This window comes from Anabas testudineus, chromosome 10, assembly GCF_900324465.2.
Source record: "Anabas testudineus chromosome 10, fAnaTes1.2, whole genome shotgun sequence".
Classification (NCBI taxonomy): domain Eukaryota; kingdom Metazoa; phylum Chordata; class Actinopteri; order Anabantiformes; family Anabantidae; genus Anabas; species Anabas testudineus.
Window position 1 is genome coordinate 17,910,184 of NC_046619.1, and position 27,238 is coordinate 17,937,421.

General features: G+C 40.5%; 1 protein-coding gene across 1 annotated transcript in view; it reads right to left on the minus strand.

The window, feature by feature from the left end:
- Positions 1 to 26,768, minus strand: part of slit3 (slit homolog 3 (Drosophila)) — a 201,154-nt gene extending 174,386 nt beyond the window's left edge. The window contains exons 1-4 of the mRNA XM_026358058.1: positions 25,896 to 26,768; positions 12,575 to 12,646; positions 7,805 to 7,876; positions 4,109 to 4,180 (exon numbers count right to left, since the gene is read on the minus strand). Of these exons, the coding sequence (XP_026213843.1) occupies positions 4,109 to 4,180; positions 7,805 to 7,876; positions 12,575 to 12,646; positions 25,896 to 26,086 (407 nt within the window). The 5' untranslated portion in view covers positions 26,087 to 26,768. The remainder of the gene's footprint in view (positions 1 to 4,108; positions 4,181 to 7,804; positions 7,877 to 12,574; positions 12,647 to 25,895) is intronic.
- Between the last annotated feature and the right edge of the window lie 470 nt (positions 26,769 to 27,238).

The following is a 27,238-nucleotide window of genomic DNA, read 5'->3' on the forward strand; positions in this document are numbered from 1 at the left end:
ACAGTGACTGAACACAGGGATTAAGCATCATTCTCAAGGACACTTTGATTGGATAAAATCTTTCACCAGCATCCCTCTGGGTAGGAACTTACTTCTCTGTCCATTAAGCCTCCAAAAACCCTTTTAGGCTGAATGTCTGCCTGCTCCTATCCCTGCTGAGCTGTATTTTATGGGATGCAGTGAGGACACTGAGGGAGCACAGCAGCAGTGTTAGAGTACAGGAAAAGCTAAAAAATAAAAATAAAAAAGCAACATTGGAGAAAGTTGTGAAACAGAGAAACATATTTTAACGTTGCTCTTTAATATTAGACCAACTCACACAATCTTGCTTTCAGTAGAGTTTCTAAGCTGTTGCAACAGATTGTATGCTACATTACAACATCTCCATCTGTAAAACATACAAGGGTTATCTATCTACTGCATAGAGCAACACAGCACTTTAACATCTATAAATGTTATAACGTGGTTACTAATCACCTCGTGCGTTTTGTAACACTCTGTATCTGAAGCCGCACTGGCCGTGCTGTTACTGCGAGTGGTGACGGATAAGACTGAAGTCTGATGTTACTCTCATTTTTCTTCTTCCTCACGCTCTCTCCTCTCATGCGAACCAATTAACTGTAACCTGAGATGTTTTAATGGGGGAGAATGTTGCTGCTTCATAAGTATCGCTGTCAGTGAACCACTGCTGATTCAAATGACAAACTCACACGCTTTTAAAGACACACACACACAAAATCTTAGAAAATTAAGATAACAGGATGAGGCTCAGTCTGGGTCAGTGTTATTAGACGGGAGACTAACAGCCATCAAGTCACTTAGCAAAGTAAACCTCCCTGATACACTTCTCTCTCCCTCTCGAATCACTGGCTTGCATTTTTCCATCCAAGCCATCATGATTGTTGCTTTTCAAACCAGAAATCCACTGCCTTCCGAGCAAATCTATTCTACTCAAAGATGGAGCTTACTGTGTGCAGTAATGTGTGTCTACATCCATGTGCTTTGAGACCACAGTCTCTGCAAACTGTGGGGGGAAACAACCACAGACTGCACACACTGAAACCCACAGACTCCAGTCCTTCATCCATCTATCTCTCCATCCCTATCTTTGTTTTGTCTCCCCCCCTGCCGAGCACCTAGGGGAGCCACATTGGAGCCCAATGCCTCCATCCATCTACCCGCTCCCCTTCATCCTCCACCAGCATCCTTCCATCCATCTCCTTCTTCCCATGACCTTCCTATTACCTATCGTTCATTTGTCTTAGTCGGGCACTCACCAGCCTCATTTACTGCTCAATTAGAATATTTTCCAATAAGACACAGACTCTTTGATACTAGCTTCATTCATGCCTGCGAAGTTCGGGTACAAACTATTATCCCGCCTGATACCTCTTGCACTTATCTCCCACCATCCTCAAGAGCAAAACCTCCAACCCATGCCTATTTTCCCTTAATGCAAGTCCAGCTCCTTTACTCTCCTCCCCGGTCCAAACCTCAAACCACAGGGCTTTAATAGGAGGGTTAAGAGGTAATTCCTATCACACTGCCATCATTTAATATCTAACCGACACTGACAGAGAGGAAGGTTACGAACCCAAACCAGAAAGCCACCAGCAAACCTCCCTGTCTCCTCCTCCACATTCCCCTGCTGTTATTCTCTCTTTCAGCCTACCTGACTTCTTCCCTCTTATTCTACCTCCATTTCTCCCTCTCCTGTCCGTCCTACACACTCTCTTGTCTACATGGATTTCAGGCACTTCCTTAATTCACAGGAAAGCATAGTTAAGATGGGATAAAAGCACTAAAAAGAAAGGAAGAAAGAGGAGAAACACAAGAAAAGTGGAAAGAAAAAAATAAAGAGCAGGAGGAAACTCCAGACACTGTAATTTAGATTGTGCTGATGGCAAAGTAGGGATATAAAGAACATGAGATTTATAATGTTAAGTTTGGAACATGGTCACCCTTTCCACTCTCTTACCAAGTTGTCTGAGAGCTCTATAGGGATCCATATTCAACCAGTGATAAATAAAAGCTATCGAGACCAATTATGGGTTTTATGGAATAGTAAGCCAGGCGGTGGAGGAAATAAGGCTGTCACATATGAATAACAAGAAAAATGGCAGAAAAAAGAAATAAACACATCGCAAGCATGTGTAAATGTGTGTGTGTGTGTGTGTGTGTGTGTGTGTGTGTGCGTGTGATGGAATATTTGTCTTTGTATGAGTTTGTGTTTGTCGCTGTGTGTGTCCTTGATGTTCACATAAGGAGTTTTGACTGTGTGTGATCCTGGAAGCCACAGTTGACGTAAATGACAATTTGCTCTCAACCATAACAGTCTAGTTTGCTTTCTTCAGCAATAAATCACACAACACCACAAATATATGAAATGCACGATCAGTCAGTCCAGAGGTCTAAATAGAGGTTTCGCAGCGTGCAACCCACTGAGAAGATTTCATCTTTCTGCGGCTTTTCTGCCAACACAAGAGATGGTATTGACAAAGCACCACAGAAAATACAATCGTATATTGTCATCAGCATAAACCATTATTATGAGTGGATTTTCTGTTGTTCTTTTATTCATGACAGTGCTCGATTTCAAAATAAAAGTTCAGATGACAAATGAGTGATTCGCTTAAAAAAAACCCATTTAACTAAAATGAAGATTTGTATTTGTATTTAAATTGCAAACTATAAAGTTCACTGCCTACTGATGACCATTATTTTCCAACATGTCAGCTTTTGTGAAACGAATCCTTTAGGGTAAATGCCGCTGCCCTTTTAAGATTTGCCTTTTGTTGTTGTTTTGTTTAGCTTTTTTTTTAAGTCTCACAACAAAGCCCTTTGTCAAAAATGTCCACAGGATGTACGCCAACTCTCCTTCAGTGTTATGTTCCCAACAACTTTGATTTTGTCACATTATGACTACAGTGATTACGGCATACTGTTAGTAACTACTGGAAATGTGGAAATCCTGATTCTGTGAAGAGAGAGTTACAAACTCTTCAAACCTTCTTTTCAAGGCTACAGACATTGAATGTTTGATGCTTTCCTTTACCTTTTGCCGGTCGAATTCTCTTTCTAAGCACCTGATATACCTACAATGTCAGTAATATCAAAAAACACAAGACCATAATAACATAACTTCTTCATTAAATAAAGGTTACAGTAGCTTCCAAGGTGTTCTGCTTCATGGAAACATTATAAAAGAGAATGAGAGAAGTGAGAACTTTAGGGTCCCAGTGCTGGTATTTCCTATCCTAACACCTCATGTGCACACACAAACACACTCTCACACATGCACTGTATGTTCATACAGTAAATCAATATAGCGAATGTATGCATGAACACATACTGTACGTACACAATATATATCAGCTTAATAATGCAGACAATAATGATTTCAGACACATGCAAAAGCAAACATGCACACATACACACAATCTACAGTACCTCTAGTCTGAAACTTGATAGAAACCCAATATAAACAGCTATAAAGTTTAGAAGGTGTTTCAACCTTTAACCTGAGCTGACAGAGACTCTCTGAGGATAAGACAAATAGAAAACTTTAGTCAAAGTAAAAGTGCAGACAGAGAGCGCACAGGGGAAGAAAAGGATACAGGGTGGATACACCGATGGGACTGAAACTGAGAAAATGAAAGCGAGAGAGACAGAGAGAGTATGTCTGGGAATGCGAGATGAAAAAGAGAGAGAAGGAAGGCAAGTGGGAGGCTCCTCTGCATCAGTATGACCTGCTCTTACTCTCTGAAATCTCTGGGAAAACTCCATACTCCCGAATAAAAATTCCACACCGCTCCAAGCAAAACATTAACTTCAGACACACTTCTACCTCTTAAAATCACACACACACAAACTTTTTTTTTTCCTCTTCTCGACAGGAGCACAGAGCTGCACTGTGTCACCTGGAGCGGGACTTGAACCCTCAACCCGGATAAAAGTTCTGACATTGCACCGTGGCCATGTTTTCAAATGGATCACGTAACACATCAAAAGATAGAGGAAGAGGGAAAGAGAGGGTGATGAGGGAGAGCCACAGAGGAACGTAGGATGATTAGATGTGGAGATGGAAAAAAGAGAAAGGTGTACTCACAGTCGTCCTAGTTTGGGGTTGGACTGGAAGAGAAGCTCTGGGAGAAACTGGAGTTTGTTTCTGTTCAAACGACTGCGTAGAGAAAAAAAAGAAAATACAGTTTTAGTTAAGGTAGAATAGATCAGCATGAGCAGAAAATAAGGAATCACTCAGAGTCACACTTTTGTGTTGACTGAATCATCAACAAACAGCTGTGGGCATCAACATGAAGGTCAGTGGGTTCATGGTAAAAGGTCAAACTGATGTCTGTTCTCTTGTGATCATGACCTACAGGTTATCATGCTATGTGCCGTGTGTGCACTTGAGTTGCAGGTTATCATGCTGTAAGCTCTCAATAGCCAGTTATCATTATCGCCCCGGCTTGTGCTTTGACCTGGGAGTGACAAGAGGAAAAAAGTTTGGGTTTCTGGCATCTTTCACTCATCTCTGCAAAGAAAGACAGATGTTAAAAATGTTGACATGTTTGTGCTGAGAAAGAGAAGATGTTGTGCAGAGATGTTGACTCTTGCTAACGTCAGACAGCCGTAAGAAATGTGGCAATTCAGAGCATCTGGGGCAACATTTAAAAACTTCTTATTTTGGGAATGAAGTTTTGGAGAAAGGGATGTCTGTGGCACGGAGAAATCACCTAATTAAGGTTGCAGACTGATGGACATTATGTGCGAGTACAGGCAATTCATTGTTGGGTTCAGTGTCTGTATGATGATTGCTAAAATATGATTAATTTAAAAAAAGGACTGATGTTATTCTTTAAGCTGTTTTGTCACTTTCCTATAAGAAGAGGACTTCAGTGTCAATTAATGGATTAAAAAAGATCCAAGAATGCTACTTTCTGACGCACAAAATGCAACAGATGTGCCCAAGAAGTCACTGACAATTTACTTTCTCATCAATAAAACTGATAGCTTATGCATCTGGCAATAACACTTTTAATGGTCAAGACAAACAGATGTTAAAGGGTTTGGGCTCCGAATCCAGTAGGCTTGAGTAGCAGTAGTATGTGTGGCCAACATAAACATTAATAAAAGTAACGAAAATACTCAAAATCTGTGAGATTGTTTTAATTAATTACAAGATGGTTAGCAATCAATTATTATAAAAAATAAGCTGCATTTTTCCTGTGTTCAACATATTTGAGATAAAAACATTCCCATGTCCAGTGCCTGCTTATATTTTACATGTGAAATACATTTAGGAGGGTTGAACCAGGCATCAAATGAGCACATGGCCATTATTTACTCAGGAATGAGGAGCAGAGGAAGATGGAGTGAGTGAAAGAATGGTGTCGAGAGGCAGAAAGATGTGTGTGTGAAGTGAAAGTACGAGATGGAAGCGAGTGCACGGGGCTGAACGATGTGCCTGCCTGTGCTTGTGTGTGTCTGCGTGTAGACGGAGGGTGGGGTTGGCAGCAGCAGAGATCGATGAGGACAGTGTGAGGAGAGGGAGTGAAAGTGTTATCAAGCTACCAGAGCATTTGGCCGAGGAACGAGGCGTGGAAGGAAAAAAGAAAAGTAAAAGAGGCCAGAGGGTCGCGGGGTCACGGAGTAGAATCTGTGCTGGAGAAGACGCAGACACCAACCCTTTAACCCCTGTGATAATGATAATAAGGCCCTGACTTCCACTCCTGTGTGCACCAATGGAAAGAGAACTGCAGTCCAAAGAAAGTTATCCACCATTTGAAATAATCGACCCCTGCTCCTTTAAAATAAGTACTCGTACTAAATTAAAGCACATGACCGGCTACTATTACAGTTGTGAGTCATTTTATGACGATCGTTCACAAAACTGTTTGGGTTTTCAAGAGAAGAATCCCTTGTGTGCTTCAGTATAATAATAAAGACTTTCTTCTACTTGCACTCTTTGAAATATTACCACCCCACAAGTCCATGGGCACTATATTTTTTTAATTTTGGAAAAGTATTAGTCAGAATCAACAAAATTTCCAAATAAATGGTTTGCAGGCTGAAGGGAACTAATCTCACATAGTTACCACCACAAAATTCACAAGTTTTGTCTGGTTTATACAAGAAAACGCAGCCACCTATAATGACGTACAGCACAAAACTGTCTGAGTCAATGGTTTGTTTCTTTAAAATGACCAATGCTAAGTGTAAACACACGACTCTATAGTTCATGTGTTGACATAAATGATTGTCCATTCCCGAAGAGGTGACTACATACGCTCCACGTTTTTCACATTGTGACTCCATAAATCACACCGATTCAGCACCAGGACCTCTCACCCCTAACCTTTCACCCTGACAGGCACAACATCAGAGACCTGTCAAGTAAGCATTTTAAAAAGCATTTCACTATCAATAAAGGAAAAATATATAATTCAGGGCATCATTATGTGTCTGAGCATGTTTTCCCCCTTCTCTTAACATAAAAGACTTTCTGTTATTCTTTCCCTGCGACTGGTTAAAGGTAAAGTTCAACGTGTCATCCTTATGCTGTGTGATGTATTTAAGTTTGACATGCAATTTCAGTCTGCACTGTAATAAATACTTTGAAGCACTGGGACACAACTATTCTGGCCCCCTAACCTCCTCCTTCCCTCAGCCCTAACCTCTGACCTTTCCTGAGACACCGCATTAAAGAGCCTTTTAAAATTAAAGTACTTGCACTTTCACGTCTGCATGCATGAGCTCCATTTAGAGGCAAGATACACATGTTGCTGCCACTCACTGTTTTAAAGTTTCTGTCCAGTATCAGAGAAACGTGGGGTATTTTATTTTAGGGAATTACCGAGAATATTTTCAAATGAATATAGTATCTGATAAAAAGGAAAGGATCTCAGGGAGATTTGAAGAGAGCTGTTTCTACTTTTTCCATTCCCACAGCAGTATCACATATCTTTAAGACACTGCAGCTGACATTATTACACTGTGGAAATATAGTGGTAAATTAAATTATTAATGTGGTTAGATAGCTAATAAATGCCATCATCTCAAAAAGAATGTGAGCATACGTATCACTGCTAAAGTATTTAGCTCATGAAAGCACAGTAAATCCTGCTAAGACATCCAAACCCTAAGTTTAGACCTGCTGCTTTGATCAGCTGAAGACCTCCAATTTGGCAGCCAGAAGGCGTGTTACATCACCTAAAATCTGCCTATAAAATCAGCCACAAAAATCGAGCTTATTTTTCAGGAGATAACACCTGACAACACACAAACTGCAGCAAACACTTTGCACAGCGCAAACATGGAAGAATGTCTTCCTGCAAAGCTGGCTGCCTGTCATCCCTCCAATACAGAGTCATAAACATGCAGGTGTGTGTGTGGGAGGTGTTGTGGTGTGCACTGACACCTCGATACTGTTGACTGGAGACTCGGTGTGAACTGACGGACACAGACACACAAACGGAGAAAGACGATGTATATGGCAGATTCCAAGTTGCCGTGTGAAGTAGATGGAAATGGGGATTATTCAGGTACACTCTGTGTGTATATGAGGAGGGCAGCAACAGGAAGTAAGTATATTTTTGGCAAATGGTAAAGAAGTAATAGGAAGTCAAATATCTATATGCATGTGAATGTGTTTGCAGGTATAAAGCTACAGGTATGTTTATTTTGTGATGTGTATGTGAGCGTATTTTTTTACAAGCTTAAAATACCTTCACATGTTTAGCTTGCATTGCATAAGTTTCTCACTCACACACAACAACGTCGCAGTATCACAGTGTGTACTTACAGTCTCTCCAGTAGTCTGAGGTCTTGGAAGGCTCCTCTCTCGACAACACTGATCTGGTTGTCCTCCAGGTGACTACAGTGACAGACGTAAAGAGATGCAGAGGAAAAATAACAGTAGTTTACACAGTTGCAGTAGACATGTCTTCAAAAAAATGCCAAACTGAAGTACATGCATGTAGTTAGAAACATTCATGCACTGCAAACTTCCCCAGCTGACCTGCAGGTTCACACAAGAGGAAGAAACACCAGATAAATCTCATTTCCAGGCCAGAGCAAACAGCTAAATCGGCTGCTTGCCAGACAGAAAGAGAGAGATTTCAAACACTGGGAGAGGCACTCACACTTTTTAAAAATTGATTTTATAAACAAGAAATCAGAGTGCTGAAGGAACAAATCTGGTTCAAAGCATGGTGTTCAAAAAGTTTAAACAATTAGCATCTCATCCCTCTTTCATCCGTCAGTGGATTCTTACATTTGTCTCCATTTCTGTTCTGACTCCCTCTGTAATACATATTCCTTTCTTTTTCTCCCAAGCTCAGCTTTTAACAATGTTTCTTGAGCAATCTAAGGTTTTCCAGATGGAACAGAGAAAAGGAGAGAGGACATCTCCGCAGATATGTGTGTTTATATGTTCTGTCTGTAGATGTTAGGAGTGACATCTTCAGAGAGGGAGGATGGGAGAGGAAGTTGACAGAAGAGAGTGGCTCCTGTGAGAGGAGGGTTTGAGTAAAGGGAAGGGAGAGAAAGGAGGAGGCGGAGAAAGAGAGGAAATAGAGATGCAAAAACAAGAATGACAAGATGGACTGAGTGAGGGAGAAGAAAAGACAGACAGAGCCAAAGAGGACTAAATAAGCTGTATCAAAAAGAGATGCTGTCTGGCCTGCCATGTGGACTTTGAATTGTTTTGGCATGATCATCCATTGAATATTCTTTCAAAGAAAATGTTTATACATGCAGCTGTATAACAGCTATTAATCCATGGTCTGTGACATACAGTCTCTTTAAACAAGCACACACACACACACACTCAAACTCGAGACTTGCACTTGGCCGAAATGTAACTCAAATACAAACTTAATTATGGAATCATGGACATGCTCATTAAGAATTAACTTGTTTATGTACATAAAGGCAGATGCAGACATCTCCCCTGATTTCCTGAGAAATAAATTTTTAGGTTTTAATAGGTTTTAATTTTGAAAAATAAAAAATACTGAATGTCACTAACATGCACAAACAAACAGGCAGCGTTAATGAGCAATGTCATTTCTGTAAAAGCAAGTGTAAACATAGGTGCACAGTTATGCTCTCGTAGCAAGCAACATAAACATACTGCATGGACAATGCTCACTCAAGCCCATCAATCCTAAATTAAATCCTGCCACCATCAACCCAAAATGTTTATTCTTGTCGAACTGCATTTGTCCACCCTGATAGAAGAACTTATCTTATAAACCTCTGGAAAAAGCTAAATTAAGATGTAAATTTGAGTAACTATCCGAGCTGATTTGTCCAAATGAGGGATCAACCGCATGAAGATTTATTGAATGAAGTTTAGAAAGGCAAAGGATCTTAGGCCAAACAGATGTGTGGGGAGTCGATGCTGGCAATTTATTCAGATGAGGTATTGTTTTTATATTGGTTTGTATCAGGCATTAGTCATCGACAGAAATGTAGAAAAGAGAGAAAACATGTATTGATTTCATGTGTGTGCGGGCTTGGTGTGTCTAATAACCCTATCATTCAACCATATTAGAAAGTCTTAGCAACCATTAGAAAAAGCACGATGATGTCATGCTACCTTATGGCAAACTGAGAGCACTTGGCCTCCCAAGGAAATAAGAAAATACTTGAGGGGATATTAACTTCACTTGTTATTTACACACAATGGGTGAAACCACATTAGCTTTCTCCAGCCAAATGTTCGGTATCAAGTGCAAGTTTTCACCTACATCTCAATTTGTTTGGAATTATTCAATTTCGCCTCAATCTGGAAGAAATCTTGCAAAGTACAGCTGCCAAAGATATTACGCTAAGTGTTGCGCACGCAGAATGCATGCAGAGACAAGCTGTGTCTGTGATTAGAGCAAGACAGCCTAACCACTTAGATTTAAGAATCTCCAGACTGCTGCTGGATTACATAAATGTTTATTCAGATTACAGATGATAGTGGGATTTTTGTTTTATTTTTTAAGCAGGGGACGATGGCCTGCCCCGCGCTGGCTGCCACTGCAATTTTAAATCAAGTTTCAAATCCTAATTATTACATATTGGGCTCTATAGCCTATATCTCTGAACTGTCCATATACTAATGTACAGTCATTTAGAGCAATTAACTGGTGTCTTCTGTCTATGCTCTATTACTCTATTACCAATAAATTAGTCCAATTAACATAGTTTATTTTATTCTATACAACTAGTAAATGTCATTATTATGCTGTTTATATAACGTAGATTAGTTTGATTAGTTTGATTTAATGGAAGTCAGATTATACGTAATGGCAACATATATCTTCACGAGACCAATTTTGAATAATTACTAGCATAAAACGTAAGCATTGGGCAATTTAGGAATACGTTTCTCTGCAGCTCTACAAGTGAGAGCAAGGGACAATGTCAGAGAGGGGGGGGGGGGGGGGTGATATAGCAATATCTATTTGGGTACTGATAAGGATAAACGTTACACTCCGTGTGACAGTGTTTGCGTTTGTTCATCACTTGAAGTGTATGTTTAAGTGCGTGAGAGACAGTATCTGAGTGTGTACTTTCTCAGACTATCTCCTCTGTTTCCCAAGCCATCTCCTCCCCATTGCTTTTAAGAGATTTAGAGTGGGGAAATGTCACAGCAGTTTATCACCAAACCACATGAAACAAGTTGCTAGCCCACCACACGCAAACACTTACACACACACTCACACACACAGTTAGCTTCTTGGTCCTTCTCACCCTTTGTCAAATACACAAGATGCCGATAAATAAAGGTCTCTCTCTCTCTTTTGCTCTAACACACACACAGAAATCCACAGAGGCCCTTACAAGTATGGTTGTAGTTAAATAAGTGCACTTACAAACAGATACACATGCATAAATTTATTTCCACTCCTCAGTTTAGTTTGTGCTGGGAGTGTATTTTTATCTGCTGGGCTGGTTAAAACAGAGTGAGGAGGGAAACTGCATGCAGTCAGTGGTGATTATAGTCATTACAGCTCAAACACACACACACACACACACACACACACACACACATGCGCATGAATGCACACAGACAAAATACAAACTTGAGCCACTTGAGGCAGAAGACTTTTCAAATTCAATTAGCTGAGAGGAGATGAGGAGTCACACTTTAGGTGTGATAAGTCAGACAATTTACTTCAGTAGCAACTTTATCGTGTAGAAAGATTAAACAGGCGCAAAGGTCTATAGTAGAACATGTAGAAGATTGATAATGTCCATGTTAACATGCATGTTTGGAGGTGATTTTGTTTTGAAATGAATCCGTTGCCAACCAGCTGAGCTGATTTGTTTAAGGCTCCAAAACTGAAATGATTTCTGAACAGATGCCCTAAAATCATCATTTCTGAAACATCTAAGTTAGTTCAGGCTGGGCACACATTAACAGCCAGGATGAACAATTATTGTGAGCAACAAGTACTTTAACTCTTTGTTGTCAGCACTTTTACACTTGAGAAATGGAGCGTGTTTAATTATATAAAGGAACATAGTTACAAAAACATAATAGTTTGCGTCTTCTATCTCTGAATGGTCCTATTTCACAAAGCTCTGCATCCCTGTTGTAGAATTTACTGAAATATATGAGTAACTGATGAATTAGTACTAAAATGTCTTTTGTAATAACTCTTAAAAGAAACTAACCTTTAACACTAGACTCCGCAGTTATGGAGATTGAAGTGTCAGATTATAGTGTAGTAAACAGATTATATGATGTTTTGTCATGTGTAGAGTACAATTTCCTGGGTTGCTACATTAATTAGAGTGAAGTGAGACTGACAGAGGGTGTTCTTTCCCATCAATTCACTAATTATGTGCTGTTCAGAGACGTGAGGAACAATTGGAAACCTGTAAGTCATACTGCCATTTGTTTAACTGTTTCATATTAGGAGACAATTTCTTACTAATTTATCCATATTCCTTTTTTTCCAGCAGGTTAATTTCTGCATATATCTGCATCAATTCAACAATGTGTTGTGTTGCTTGTTTAACAAATGGAAGGAATCTCTGCTCTCTTTATTACTTTATTATTTAACCTTGTAAATATTCAGTAATTACAAAATTACGCTCATTTGGTAAGACACTTGCATTCTCTCCTGCTCTGGAATCCCTCATTAGGATGGGAACTGTTATTTTATAGACTTGTTTTCTCTATAGCCATATATAGGCCTATTAGGTAAATATAGCATTTGCCTAATTGCTCCAGCATGTACGCTTTTGTGTGAATGGGATTCCTGGTAGAGAAAAAGTACAGGTCTCAACAAGGAAAGACTGAGTGGAGAATGGGTCTGGAGTGGAGAATGGTGGAGTCAACCTGACCAGGGTGACTAAAGAGTGTTTCCTTCTTCAACAATATCAAAAGCACTTCCATACATGCTACACACAGGACAATTTTGTGCTTCACACAACTGAAGGGGCTAAAAAATGAAAAACAGTGTTATTTGAACTTGTTGAACAACCTGGATTGACTATGTATGAGCGATTCAAGCAGCATGCACTGGTGTATAACCACAAAATGTTAAAAGAAATACAAAAAACTTACAGAATCCTGAGGTTCTTGATGCCAGAGAAGTCCACTTTGGTGATTCTGGTGATGTTGTTTCTGTTCAAATCCCTACACAGAGAGACAGAGACAAATGTAATCATTCCCACAGCCCAATTAACAATATGAATTAAACACAGCAACGCGAATCCTGTAAAACATGATAAAATAAAACGTCTGCCACATGAACATCAGTGAGCACCCACTGAGTGCAAGTATGCGTCTGCATTCGTTTGTCTTTGTGTGTGTTCTCACTCGGGCAAATTAGCGAATGTGACAGTTGGGCAGAGCGTGAGAATGCACCACAGCATTGGAGCCCACACACATACACACAAACATACAAACAAAAAACAAACCAAAATATACAAGCACTTCTTCTTTACAGGCACCAGGACACTTTGGCACTTCGACACTCATTCAGCACAAGCTCCTGCTGCTGCAAATGATCGGGAAGCACATTTTCAAGCCAAAAGAATGGGATGAAATTGTTTTCTCTTTCCATCATCAGAGTTTAAACACTATCGTGTTTCCTGGCTGTCATTCAATCTGTTTTAACTACGGGTACACATTGTATACATACTGCAATATGAACTGACTGCCGCAGTGTGTGTGTGTGTATAGACTGGTTCCTTTTATACGGGTATGCTGTTTATTGAAACGCTGTCGCACTGGAGGAATTAGGGCAAGAAAAAAAAAAAAGAAAGAAAACACTGACACAGACAGTATTTCCAGAGAGCACAGACAAACAACACACACACTTTTCTTATTTCACACACACACACACACACACAGTCTCTGTAAGCTTTCACTCACTCACACATATCCGTGCACATACACATTCTGGTTTTACCAACACAGGCTGCGTGTGTGTTTTTCATAATACACCTAAACATTTATAAATCTGATTTAAGACCATATTAAATTTCAAAAGGCTTCCCCAAGCTGCCATGGCAAGGCTCCCTAATAGGAGCCATACCCTGGCTTGAGACAGGGAGGAAGAGGACAGCGCTTCCCAAAGCCCAAAATGAGATTCAGGCCAGGGTCCATCAGGGGTATTTGAAGGTAATAAATAGTTCCAATATCTTAACTGATACAATGGGAGGTCACTTAAGATGGCTTGTACTCTTCAAAGATTCCCACACACAGTACAAGCCAGTGATCTAAATCAAAAGCAGAAACAAGTAGGTTTTCTAGAAAAGAGGGAAAGAAACAAGAAGAGTTTTATAGTAATTAGTCAAATGACAGTTCAGTATTTCTTGTAAAAAAGGGGTCATTCATAGCGACAAACCCACTAGGAATTATCGCATGATGTTGCAGTTTCCCTGAGATTTATGGAGCATTTCATTATCTTTAAGTTCATTGTTTTGGTTTTACTGCCCACGAGTTTATAGTTGGGTTCATTGTCACCACTATCATCAATCTCATTTCCACTTACAGCAGGCAGCTGTTTTCAACTAAATAGCTTAAACAGCAACCAGCTGACAAATACAGTGAAGCATTTAGCGCATAAAGTGTCACAAATGTCGCTGAGGAATTGGTGGAGACCAAAACAGAGCTAAGATTGGATGCAAATTGGTTATGGAGCCAAAACTAATAAGTAGAACAGTGTTTAATGTCTTTTAATATGTTAATAATCCCACTTTTCCTCCTTTTTTTAATATTTATATTAAGTCCAAATGGACTTACATGCAAAGGCTGGTAGTTAAACCTCAGTTTTACACAAGGAAAGCAGCAAAAGTACCACTACTCCAGCCACTAAAACCTGTCATTGACCCCTAATGAGTTCACTAGTAAATGTGCAGCGTCTAAGGTTTGAGTCAAGCCTGGAGCTTTGTTGCATCTCACTGAGTCCATATAATAAAACAGCACAATAATGACACTGGAATGATAAAAACATTAGTGATTATAAATCTGGAGTATCAATACTGACATTTTCCGTACTGCATGATGATGTTGCCATCATTCCAACTATAGACATTCCCATATTATCAAATGATCCAAGAATCTGAACTATCAATAACATAAGTATGATTTTGGAAAGACATTTTTGAGCCACTTTGCCATCATCCAGAGTAGACCGGACTGCTGGTTACTGTCACAGTATGTCATTTCAGTATGTGTACAGTGGCCAGGTCCTTGGAAAGCAAGGCAGCCTGATAAGCCTTCTTGGATGTGGTGAAAAGCTAAATCCGGCATTGATTTATCATTTTCAGCTTGAGGAAAACTCAAGGAAACATTTTGTTGAGTTGATTTGTAATTTCAAGTGTACACTCACTTTGGAGTGACTCTGAGGCAGCAAATCTTCTGTTCCCCATCACTTCCCTTCTATCCATCCTCCACTCCCTGTCTTACACCTGATTATCATTTCACATTTGGTTAAAATCTTTTAGTTCTTGTTTTTAACTCTTTCTGAAATCTCTCCTCTCTCCATGTTACAGCTTCACAGCTTCACCCGTGTTCTCAGCCTTCCTTGCCACTTTTTCCTTTTCTCTGTAATCTCCCCCTTTTACAGTGTCTCCCCTTCTCCCAATCTCTCACGTCTTATCTTTTTCTGTTCCACAGTTGACTAAACACTTTTTCTTTGCCTTACTCTATTTTTCTCTCTTACACTAATCTTTCCCCTTTTATCTCAATCTTTCGCTCTTTTACAGTCGGCTACATTTTCCTGCCGTTCTCTTTTTACTTTGCGTTCTTCTCTAATCTCTCCATCCTTATCTCCATCTTTCTCTTGTTCACAGAGGAAACTTCTGGTCTCACCAGGGAAACCGCTCTGGAATCAAACAAACAGTGACGATACAGGACCAGGTGCTGCACGATGACACTGTCCTGCCTTACACCAGTGCATAACACTGAGAAAATAAGGGTGGCTATCACACCAAATGAGAAACTGTATGAGATTATATTTGCCCTCAGCTAAATCAAAGAGAATTTCTAGTTCTATGTGAAAACACATCTGACACAGATAAACTCTTGTTGTGTGTTAAGGGTAACTCTGCACGATGTCTGAATATGACTCCCAAGACATAGTCTGGAGTTCACGTGAACACATAATCTAAACAGTCTGATGTTTGCCTCATAAAAAACATCCTGGAGATATTTACAAAATTGATAAAGGCCCCTAGACAAAGATGGCTGTTATGATACTGTACCATAAATAACTGCATTGTATTTAACCTGATTTAATTAAAAGCTTACAGCCAATAAAAGGACGACGTTGTCAGCTGACAAAGGTTTGCCTTTACAAAATCAGGGCTCCAGTGGATCTGAACGGCAGCCATTTTTATGCACCTGGTGTGTTGAAGCTTGGGTGTCCACCCCACCCAGCACTAAAGTTTAACTTAGCTTTAAATCGAACTGACCAGCTGGCAGTAAGACAACTAACAAGAGGCTTTAGCACAATAGCCCTAACCACTATTTGTTTCCATTACAGGCAGAGGTAAGGCATGCATGTGTGTGTTTGCGACAAGGGGATAAGACAAGAATGCAAACAGCAGGTGTGCAGGGGAATTAATATATTGTAGAACACAAGAAACACACACAAAGGCAGAGACAGCTCTCCACCACATATCACCCTCGGCCCACTGAAACCAGTGAACCCTGCAGTCTGGCTGCCTTGGGTCGACAAACCAGTTGACTTTACAGACATAGATGTATGCATGTGGTTGAGGAGCTGATTCACTTACAGCACAACTTTATTGGCTGGCTACACCACAGAGACTGAGGGAGAAAAGCAACAGAGAAATAACTGTGGGAGAAGAATGTTAAACAAATGACAGATCAGGTGAAAAAGCCTCCCAGGAGCTTAACAGAATGAAAAGCTGGACCGACCACCACTGTGGTAAACCATGAAATATTAATTAGGAATACGTGAGTTTAAATGTTTTGCTTTACGGTTGTCATCAGATTGCTTCTTTCTCTCTTTGAACCTCTATGTCAATCAGTCTTGTTTTTGTTTTCTCAACCTTTGCCATCTTTTCCCCCTTTATCTGAGACAACAATGAAGTATAATGACCAAGTATTGCAAACTGTTTCCTGTCCCTGTCTCCAGCATTGTGATATTTCCTCTTTCCACTCTTTCTCTTACTGTGTTAAGCATTGCTTATCTCTCTATCTCCTCCATCCTTTCCCTTTCATCATCCACTGTTGCCTGTCCAATGCTTCATTTCCAAATGCATTTGCTTCCTGTCCTAATCTCCTGTTATTTTCTACAAAGCTCTTGTACCGCTTCACTTTCTCATTCCTCCATCCTTCTTTCTCTGAGATAGGTATGCTCAATTTCACTCTCTAAATCTCCCAGTAACGCAAGGAATCCTAATTGCCTTTTTCCTTTTCCTCTGAGCTTCACAATCTACAATGTGTCTGTCACCAGAACCTGGGAGAAGGCATCATAATGCTTCAAAATTAGCCTTCAGTACCTCAAATGTTTGGATGGTACATTTAGCAACATCTGCTCAAACTTGACCACACTAATTGTAATTTTAGCAGATTTGAAGCAGAGTAATGTTACATTAAATGATTTTGTTCAATCTTAAAGAGGCAGTTAACCTAAGTCTTAAAGAGACCTGAACCAGCCAGCACATAAATGCATCACAATTTACACATTTTAAGATGATAAGTGTTGAAATCCTCTCAAGTTGCACTCTGCTCTCTCTGCTCTCAATGCAGCAAGAGAAGCACACTTCCAAAAGGGATGTGAAAAGGTGTAAGAGAAGGAGTATTGTAGTTTTTACTGCAATCAACCGTAAATAGTACCTTAATACTGCCTATACGTATTGTACCATACACAAAAAACGACTTAAGTAGAACACTCAGTTGCATCAAAGATCATTTACGCATAATGTAAATCATAAAAATGAAAGATGCAAATGAGGAAAAGAACATATCCCTGTCTCCACTTACAGGCCATATATTGTCTAAAAGAGCTTACAAGCATCTACAAGTTTTGGAAAGTTTGGGGCTTTTGGGGAACATTTGGTCTCCTGCGAGAGCGTTTACTGCTCTTTTGAATCTCTGTCAGAGTGATGCTAATAGGTAGTGAACTCTCTCCCATTACAGAACAGCTCTCTGGGATACACAGCAATCATCACTAGGGTATTTGGGGCATTCACATCATGCACAATGCACACGAAAGACGTGAACACATGAGAACAAGTGAGAGGGAAGAGGTAAAAGGCTGAAGTTTAGTACCTCTGAGGGCACAAAGGTCATGTCCTTTTTTAAAATTGCAGAACAGCCTATTTAAAACTTCTCATCATTATAAATTAAGTAGACTTAACATCCTTCATGTCACATTCAATTTCTTTGTTAATTTGAAGCTCAGAAATTATTATTATTATCTATTATTATATTATCTGTGAGAAACTAAGACCACTTCAATGAAGAATTGTTTTTTTTTCCATTGTGAACCCACAGTCTTTACATAAACCATAAATAAATGTACTAAACCCAGTCAGTAATTCAGTGAATTTCAATTAAAACACATCAAATTATTCAAGCTTGGCTACCTACCACATCCCTGATAAGCTTGTATGCGTTCACAGACAACAATCACATTCAGCCACATGAGAATTTACACAGCAGAAGCAAATATTTGCCAACACTGCTGAAGCAAATGTGTTCGGAAGACAATGGTTTCCTGGTGGGAAGAGTTTAGCTGCTGCAGCAGATGACTGATCCCACTGCTGCAGATTGTTTCTCATGTAGGCTACGCATGGTTCTCAGAAACATTCTGACACTTGACATTTAACATTTTATCTGGCAAGTGTTCCCTACCACACATTTGACACAATGGGTAAAAAACTTCCTCTGTTTGTATAAATATGCTCCTGGCTTATGTCTAGAACACCAAACAAAAACGTGGAAGTGGAAACAGGAGAAAGGTAAGGAAAAGGAGGCACTAGTCAGTAGCATATTTTCCCTATAACAGACTAAAGGACACTTCTTACTTTCAGTCTGCAAGCAGTCTCTTTGACTTTCTATATCACTTTAGTAGCTGTTTTCCCTATTACTCTTCCATCCATGTTAAAATCCATCTTTTTCTTTATTACTTCTCTGGTCTTCTCCTGCACATGTCTGTCTGTTAAACTACTTGTTGCATGCATCTTTTTCACTCACGACCACAGACCGATTGGACTTTGTTAAAATCTGTGGGAGTAATGCGTCTGTTTCTGCGTTTCATCATCTATTGTTTTTCTGTCTGTCACAATTAATTTCTCTCGTCTTTATTGTCTCTATTCGATGTTAATGCCACTCAACCTCAGCAAATTCATAGTTTGGTGTTGCTGTTAACCACGCAAGTTTGACCACATTAGGGAGTCGCCTGCAAGCATCCCTTTCTTTTAGAGTCACAAGCCAAAAAGGCCGTAAACCAGTGCTGTATTTGGTTAGTCCTTTTCATTTCTGAGTTTATAGGGCATTGCTTTTGTCTAGATTTACTAGTGATGTACTGTAAGTGAATGTGGTGGAGGTAGGGGTGAAGGGGTATTTGACCACTGAGAGGCCACTTAACTAGAACAAGGACTGATGCTTCTTCAACAAGTCAGAAAAAACAAGAGTGAGTGAACGAGAGGATAAGACGAAAGGGGTAAAGATAAATGAGACATAATGAGAAAGTGAATGCAAGATGGAAGCAAGAATTGAAAGAGACTGCGAGATGGAAAAACGCACATAGGCACAATCCAGTAACTGGTTTCTCCATAAACCTCCAGCATAACATAAACACTGTGTCACACTGAGCTTTACTGAATATCCAACAAAAAAGGGTAATTTAGCATTTAAGTCACACTGTCGTACGCTACACAACATATTGCGTGCACCGCCTCATGTACAGAAAGACATAAAGTTGAAGGGTACGCACAGAAACACACACACTGAGAAAAGAAAGTCACTGCAGAGAGGATATAATGTGTTGCTTTGGTGACAGTGGCCTAACAAAACAGTGGCACAGCTTGTTAAGATCAAACAACTCCGAACATACACACACACAACTCAGACTTGGCGTAATAGTCTTCAGTCCTCTGGTCTGATGGCTACCGTTTCAGCAGAAAGTCACAGAAGGTCATTCGTGACTTTGGGTTGTTTCTGTGTCACACAGACTCTCTTTTTCTTTCTCGCTCTCTCTCTCTTGTGATATGTCAAAGTTTCCATACATGTTTAAACCGGTGAAAGCACAAATCTACTGCCTGTGACTGTACTTGCCTGCATGTGTGTGGCTGCACGCATTAATTCTCCTGTGTGCTTCCACGCATATTTATGTATTTTGATTTGGAATAGGAACGTGTGACTCCATTTTTGGACCTTGAGAATAAAGATATTATGGCTTTGGAGGGTTGTTTGAGGGTTAACACTGTAGTTTTATACAGTCTGTGCCTCAGCAGTTTTGCCCATCATATCGTCATTTCACTCTGTAATATTTTTATTACAGACATCACAGACAGTTTGCTGCAAACAGTCAGACTTAACAGATTTTTAGCAAACACAATGTTTCTTAGGGTGTGCTCACTCCCAGTTTAAACTCCAAATAAAGGTGCTTTAGATTAACCCGTGGCTTGTTTACAGCTTATCGGATCATCTGACCACTCAATTGCTGCCCCTCCTTCCCAGGTTTTAGTAATTGCTCTGGAAAGTTTAACATGATATTTACTCCAAATACAATGAACAAATAGACAAAACAATGGTCAAAACTACAAATGCTAAACTCAGATTGCAATAAACTCATTTTCTTTTAATAGTTAAGTTTAAATTTAGGTTGGGTTTGGCAGAGCTGTGATGGTTATGGTCCTTAAAAGTGCCTTCATGTTTCACTACGTGCTTGTTTGCTTTGACTGATTGTGCTGTGTGTTTTTTTTTGCATGCAGTTCATATGAATACGTGTGACTGTTAATGTAGCATCTAGCTAGATCTGTTTCACAGAAAGGCAGTGCCTAATGTCAGTGCCAGCTGGCTGCCTCGTTGGCACAGCGAAAGTCATTATATAGAAAGGTCAACTGCCCGCATGCTAAAGAAACTTGGAAAGAGAATATCACCCACTGACCTAGAACTGGAACCTAAATATCGGTTACCCTCACTTGTGCCATTTGGCGTACCATAACTGAATCAAACATTGTTGGAAGGGAACAAAATTGTTACCACGAGATGGCCGCAGATGATAGGCATGACATTAAGAGGCTGTTCGAGAACAGCAAGCTCATTGTGGTTTTTACTTCTTAGTTTAGGCTTGTCTGCTATAGCAATAACACTCGGCTGCTCCTCAGATGTATTACATCACCATCATGCCCACGATAACAGCAAAGGACCCTCTTCATTGAATAATGGCTTTTATTCAACAGTTACCAAAGCACGAGCGCTGACTGAAGCTCTCCTCGAAGTAGAGAACATATACAGAAACACTACACAAACAAAATACATCACTAATTAGCTCCCTGGTTTCATCAAAAGTGGGACGGGTCCCAACACAGCATGGCAAGCGGAGATTCATGGGGCTAATCAAAACGCTTGGAAAGTCATTGATTTATCAGGCAGCTTAGGTGTGGCTAGCACTTGTATACAACACAGTAATGTTTGCAATGACTTCAGGGGAATGCTCGGACCACAGCTGAAAGGAGCTTGGCCAAAACTGAAGTCCACACCACAGCACTTCAGTGATTTCAGATTGTTCTTAATACTGTGTAATCAAATGATTCTAAATTTAGCGACCGGGAAATGTGTCAGCACAACTGAGTCGGCCTGCTACATGGACATGGACAGGTTAGCAACACAGTATTCAAAGGAACACACACACACACACACACAGATTCCAGTCCCACCATGGAATGCCATTTCATAGCTGAGGGTGTGGTGGTTACAGCGTCCACTAACCAATCAACACCAAGCTTTGATGAGAGCCAGAAGCAGACGCTGCAATGTGTGTGTGTCTATTCTACACACAGAAACACACTCACTCACTTATGCCTGCTTGCACACACTCACACAGCAGCAGGATCCTACTGTTGTGTGCACCGTGGTAGGTTGGCACGCTGAGAGGAAATGGGAGCTGTGAAAGCTCTACTGGAGAGATGCTGCTAGCAAAACAAAGTGTGAGTGCGTGTGAGTGTGTGTGTGTTGGACGGGGACGTGGAGGTCAGAGGGGGGGAGAGAAGACAGGCAGAGGTGAGGGGGAAAAAGAGAGAAGATTGATAAAAGGAGGAGAGAGTCTAGGATGGTAACACGACAGAGAAAAGAGGGAGGTGTGAACGCATGGGATCAGGAACAAGGTTGGGGCAAAGATGAAGCGTTTGGAAGGAAAATAAAACAAAAGCGAGAAGAGAAAGTGCCAGATGAGGCTAGAAAATACAGGAAAGGTGTTGCTTGTAAAAAACCTGCCAAATGTCCTCAAAGTGCCTTTAGCAGAAAAATAGGCAGTTAAAATCAAAATTAGTTTGTGTAAAGTTGGCTCGAGAACCTGTTGCTTCCAGCAGTGAACTCATTCAACTGCACACACACACACACACTTTAACACCAGCATATTCAGTTTAAAATACAGCACACATATACAAACACGGTCGCGTATAAAACTTAAAAGAGCTCATACACACTGACATAAACAAAAGGACACATGTTCACACAGACACACTCACACCCTAACACAAAAATCCCTGATTGCAGCTCAAGCGACTGAGGCCCCCCTCTAGTGTACACCATTCAATTTTCCCCACATTTCACAGTGATTTGAGAAACAGTTTGGAATTCACAGCTCTAAAAATCAACACTGCGGGGTGTGTGTGTGTGTGTCTGTGCGGTCCCTGTAGGTCAGGTGTGAATTGGACCCAGGAGAGAAAAGCCGCCCCTCTTCACCAATTCATTTTGCCCGGCTTCGTTAAGCCTGTTAAGCCCCCCCCCCCCCCCCCCCAAAACCCTCCACTCAAATTAGATGCAAATGAGATCTCAAGTGGCATCCCAAGGAGGACATTATGGAATTGACTGGCCTGAGGTAATCTGCAAGGCTGCCTGCGAGTGTGTATGTGTGTGGGTTGAATGTGCAGCTGAAGCCACCAGTGTTTTTCTCTCATTAACCTTTCCAAATGCTCTGTTTACAATAGTTAAGAAAATAGAGCTTGTAAGAAGACTTTACCATTATGACAGGTGGATTTTTTACTTCCTGACACGATTGTGAACTGGATTGGGAGTTATATACTATGTGTAATAAAGAGATTAAGTAGGGACCGGCTCTAAAGTTTAAAGGATCGTGCTGGTTGTTTGAATGCTTTATAGTGCCAACCATTTTCCATCTCGATTGATTTCCTTCCTTCTAGGCAGCGCTGGTGCGTTAAGGGAAAAATCTACCGCTGTATACTTTTTTCAGTATCGGTGCATCCAAGCGTTATTTATTCATGAAGCCTTGTGCAGGGCTTCTTTGTACACAGGTTTCCTCAACTTGTGTCAGAAACATCTTCACTTAGCAGCGATTCTCTGCATTTGTTTTCGGTAACCTCCACGGAGTCTGTCTGTGGCTCTGGAGAGTGATAAAGTGAGCAGCAGAGTATAGTTGAAAAAGATTTTCCACTCAAGATAAGGCAAAAATCTTGTCCCATACTCAAACACCACATGTCTTGTGGTCTTGTTGCATAGTATTCTGGTGCGGTGAGACTACTGCATTTACTCTTCTCCATGGAATTCTTTAGCGATGAGAAATCCTGTGACATGAGTCTTAAAAGACAATTTCAGTAAATTCATTTTCTAATCTACCAACATCTCGGGGTGAGAGTCAAACTACACGCCGTTTTGTCCGGTGTTCAATTTACAATCAACAGAGGCAGGAGGTATAAATATGACAAATTTTAACAGCTAACCACAGAGCGGGGAAAAACATATTATGCTATATTTTGGCCAAAATATGAGCATTTGGAACATACTGAGCATATAGGCTTACAACAGTGTGGTTATTATGGTGAAAGTTGTAATTTGCACCCGTTTCTCTGGACATTTTGTTTTGACCTTCTTCTAGGGGAACACTAAACTTTCCAAAGTAATCTTTCAAGCCTACATGGTGTGAGCATTTGATACTAAAAACAGGGTTTTCACTGGCATGTCCTTTTAAGTCCAAGTGTCTTGTGCACTGTTTTGCTGCCAGAAACGATGCATACTAGAGTCCAAGCTGTTACCTAAACATTTCAACATTGCATTGAAAGAACATTAATAACTTCTGAAGTAACAGATTATTATATGTGTGACTTTTAGGTTAATTTTGATATGAAGGCATAATTTAGATCATGAAGAGAAATTTTTACACATTAGATTTTCATTATTTTAAATGTTTGAATTAAAGTTAAAGACATATTGTTCACTGATAAGACAATTTTGGGAACTTTGATACAAATTACCACTTGTTTCTACTCATAACTAAACCAACTTGGCACTTTAATTTCTAAAATGTGCTGCCCACATGGAATTTATCAGAGTTGTCAAACCCAAATCCCTATCGCTCAGAGCAATATTGTTCATCTCTCCTGAAAAGTTTCCCATCTGCCATAACCTTTAGAGCTGGAATCTCATTCATTTTAATGTTTCCCATCTCAGACTCCCTAAAATATATCTGGCAAGAGAAAGAGAGATGAAGGCAGGCAGAGAGCGAGAGAAAGAGAGAGGGAAAGAGCAACTCTTGGCCAAAGTCACAGCTGAAACACTGACCTGGATAAATCAGGGAAACATAAACACAGTTTCTGGAATGAAGGCAGTGGGAGGGGGCGCTGCTACCCCAAATATTCCACCCCGGAGACCCCAGCGAGAGTCAGGGGACCCCGTTATCCCACCTCCCCATCACAGCCTGCTCTAATTATTTATTTTTCTAGGGTGTAAATGTCTTCAGGGGATTGCTGTGTAAAAGCCAACAGGTCCTGAGAGGTCACAAGTGCCCTGTGGGATGGAAGAGGTATGGAGCTCATTGTTCACACTCACACACACACACATGCAAAAAAAAAAACACAATCACAATGACCAGCACAAACATGAAGGCACAAAAAACATACATGTAAACAAAAACAAGTATAAATGAAAATAAGATGCAAATCACACCTTCATATCATCCAGTACCCCCCACATGCACACACATTTACAAACATCACCCCCACGTCCTTCTGCAGCCTACTGATTGTGTTTGTTGTCTCAGGGTTAGGTCTGTTGTTGATCCCCTGTGGGGCTTTTGGCTGCTCCCTTATCATGCATAATCACTTCCATACCTTAACAGCATAGGTGTGTGTTTGTGGGTCCATGTGTGTGGCTGTGGGGGTGTATACGTGTCAAGATCTGACTAGAAGTGGCAGCAGTGTCTGTCAGGGGTCTGTGTCTGCCTGAGGAATGAATACCATTTAAAATTAATAGCTTGAAAATAAAGACGTAAATTCAAATCCTGCAGTATTTCTTCAGGAGGAATTTACACAAATCACTGAGGCTGCAGTCCAACTCGCAACCAGCAACCTAAATAAAAACGCTAAAAACAAACTGCAGCGCAAAAGGTCTCACAGCAAAGGGGAGTACATAAGTACAAAATGATTTAAGGAGCTCACCGCTTCAGTCTGCAGTCTGACCTGTTGAAAATCTTAAAACTCTCTCTAAAAGATGCTTCAGGATGTGTCCCTAACTGCTTTGATGCATTGGGGTCACTTGTGAAGTGTAAGTGCCTATAGTGTACAGTTTGCTTTCAGACCGGACGAGGTTTTATGTTTTACAGGAAACTACCCTTTGTTTTCACCTAGTATATTAATAGCAGCTCTAATAGGTTATTGTCCAATTAATCAACCTTCAGTCTTTAGGGTTTGAAGGTGCACACTCATCTTAATTGACCTTACAAATTGAACTTACATCAATGAGTTATAATTCAAGGCAGCACAAATGGTAAAAGTTTCTCATCTGACTATACGCACTATGAGCCTAAGAAGAAGAGGCCAAAGTCTTTTCTTTTGCCTTCTAATGGGCACAAAGAGCAGGTGAGAACTGAAATGTCTCTCACTCAGAAGTAGACTGATGCCCACAGATGTAATCTCACTGACAAAAACTAGGCAGAGTCCCATTATTGGGCAGGAAGACCCTCCTGTTGGGACATTTGAACAAGTAAAGCAGACTTTGATGAAATGGTCACTTAATAGTGAAATGTCAGCATTTAAACCATCATCATCTCTGACGACAACTGTTTACATGTAAGTTTTATATTCCTCATGTGATATTCCTCATGGGACCTCTGCAAAAACGCAAAAGTGACACAAAAATCTAAATGGCACCTTAAAGTACCAGGGCGCTGTGTGATGCTGCGAGTACAAACACATTTACTAACTACTTCAGTCGCACTTACAGGCGCTCGGCAGTCCTTGGTATTCCTTTAGGCACAGTCTTCAAACCCAGACCCTGGCAGTCCACATGCGACCCGGAGCAGCTGCACTTGTGTGGGCATCCATTCACCGAAGCAACGCACGCCAGCAGCACGAAAGCCAGAGCCCAAACCCGGCAGCGCGCAGCCCGCTTCTCCGTCCCGGTCGGAGGCATGATATCCAATGAAATTACTTCCAAACTGAGGTTAATTGAAAATCCGCGGGGAAGTCGACGTTGTGGAACTGAGGAAAGATCAGGAGAGGCCGCTTGACTGTGTGTTAAAAATTAAAAAAGTAGAATAAGTACAGATGGAGGCGAAATCGAATTAAGTTCGCTGTTTCTGAAGTTCAACAAAGTTTCTCTCAAGAGAGTCGATCAGTCAGAATCTCCTTAAAACGCTGCCTTGCCATTGAGGAATATGAAGAAAATAAGAATTAAGAGCTGACACTTAAAAGTTATCATAGAAAACATCTAACCGTGCGCCACTCCACTCAATGCGTAAAAGTCTCCTCAAATGCTGCCCATTCACAAAGTCTTCACGAAGAAGTTATCAGCCCCAATAACTTTCCAAGGTGAAAATGTTCAGCTGGGCTGTAAATAATATAAAAAAAAAGTGAGAGTTGAAGAGGAATTGTAATCTTTAAAAAAAAAAAACAAGGTGAGAGAGTCAGAGGCGCAACGCAGACTGGTCCGCCCGGAGGTTGTGAGAGAGGCAGACAGATTTGTACATAGGTTTCCCCCAAAATCCTCTCTCTCTGTCTCTCTCCCTCCCTCTCTCCGTCTGTCTCTCTCTCTCTCTCTTTCTGTTGATGTCACCAGAAAAAAAAAAAAAAAGAGTGAGAGAGCTCTCCCAAGTTTCACTCGTCCCTTATCTTCCCCGCAGAAACACACAGTGTATAAACTCTGCTACTTTCCCACACGCACAGAAAAACAGCTCCAAACTCTCAGTCCATGGCACAGGAGCACCTAGGAGAGCTAATTTCCCAGCAACTCTCCCCCTTTTATCATGGTTCATATATCAACTTAATGAACTACTTTGTGATCATAGTTTTTTTGAGCCATCTCTCCAAATAGCCCAATGTATCATCCTTGGGGAGTCTATGTGTCAGCTTCATTGATTAATGCTTTAATAGCCAGCAGGATGACACAAAACGTTGTCAGAGAGATCAATCAGTTTGTCAAGACTGATTAGAACATTGTTTGTCTTTTTTTTTTTTAAATGCCACAAAGGGTCAATTACAAATAAAGTCAACATCAAAAGTTTTAACAAAACATGACAGATGAGGCCTCATGACCACACAAACTTCCCTCTAACTACTTCGGTCA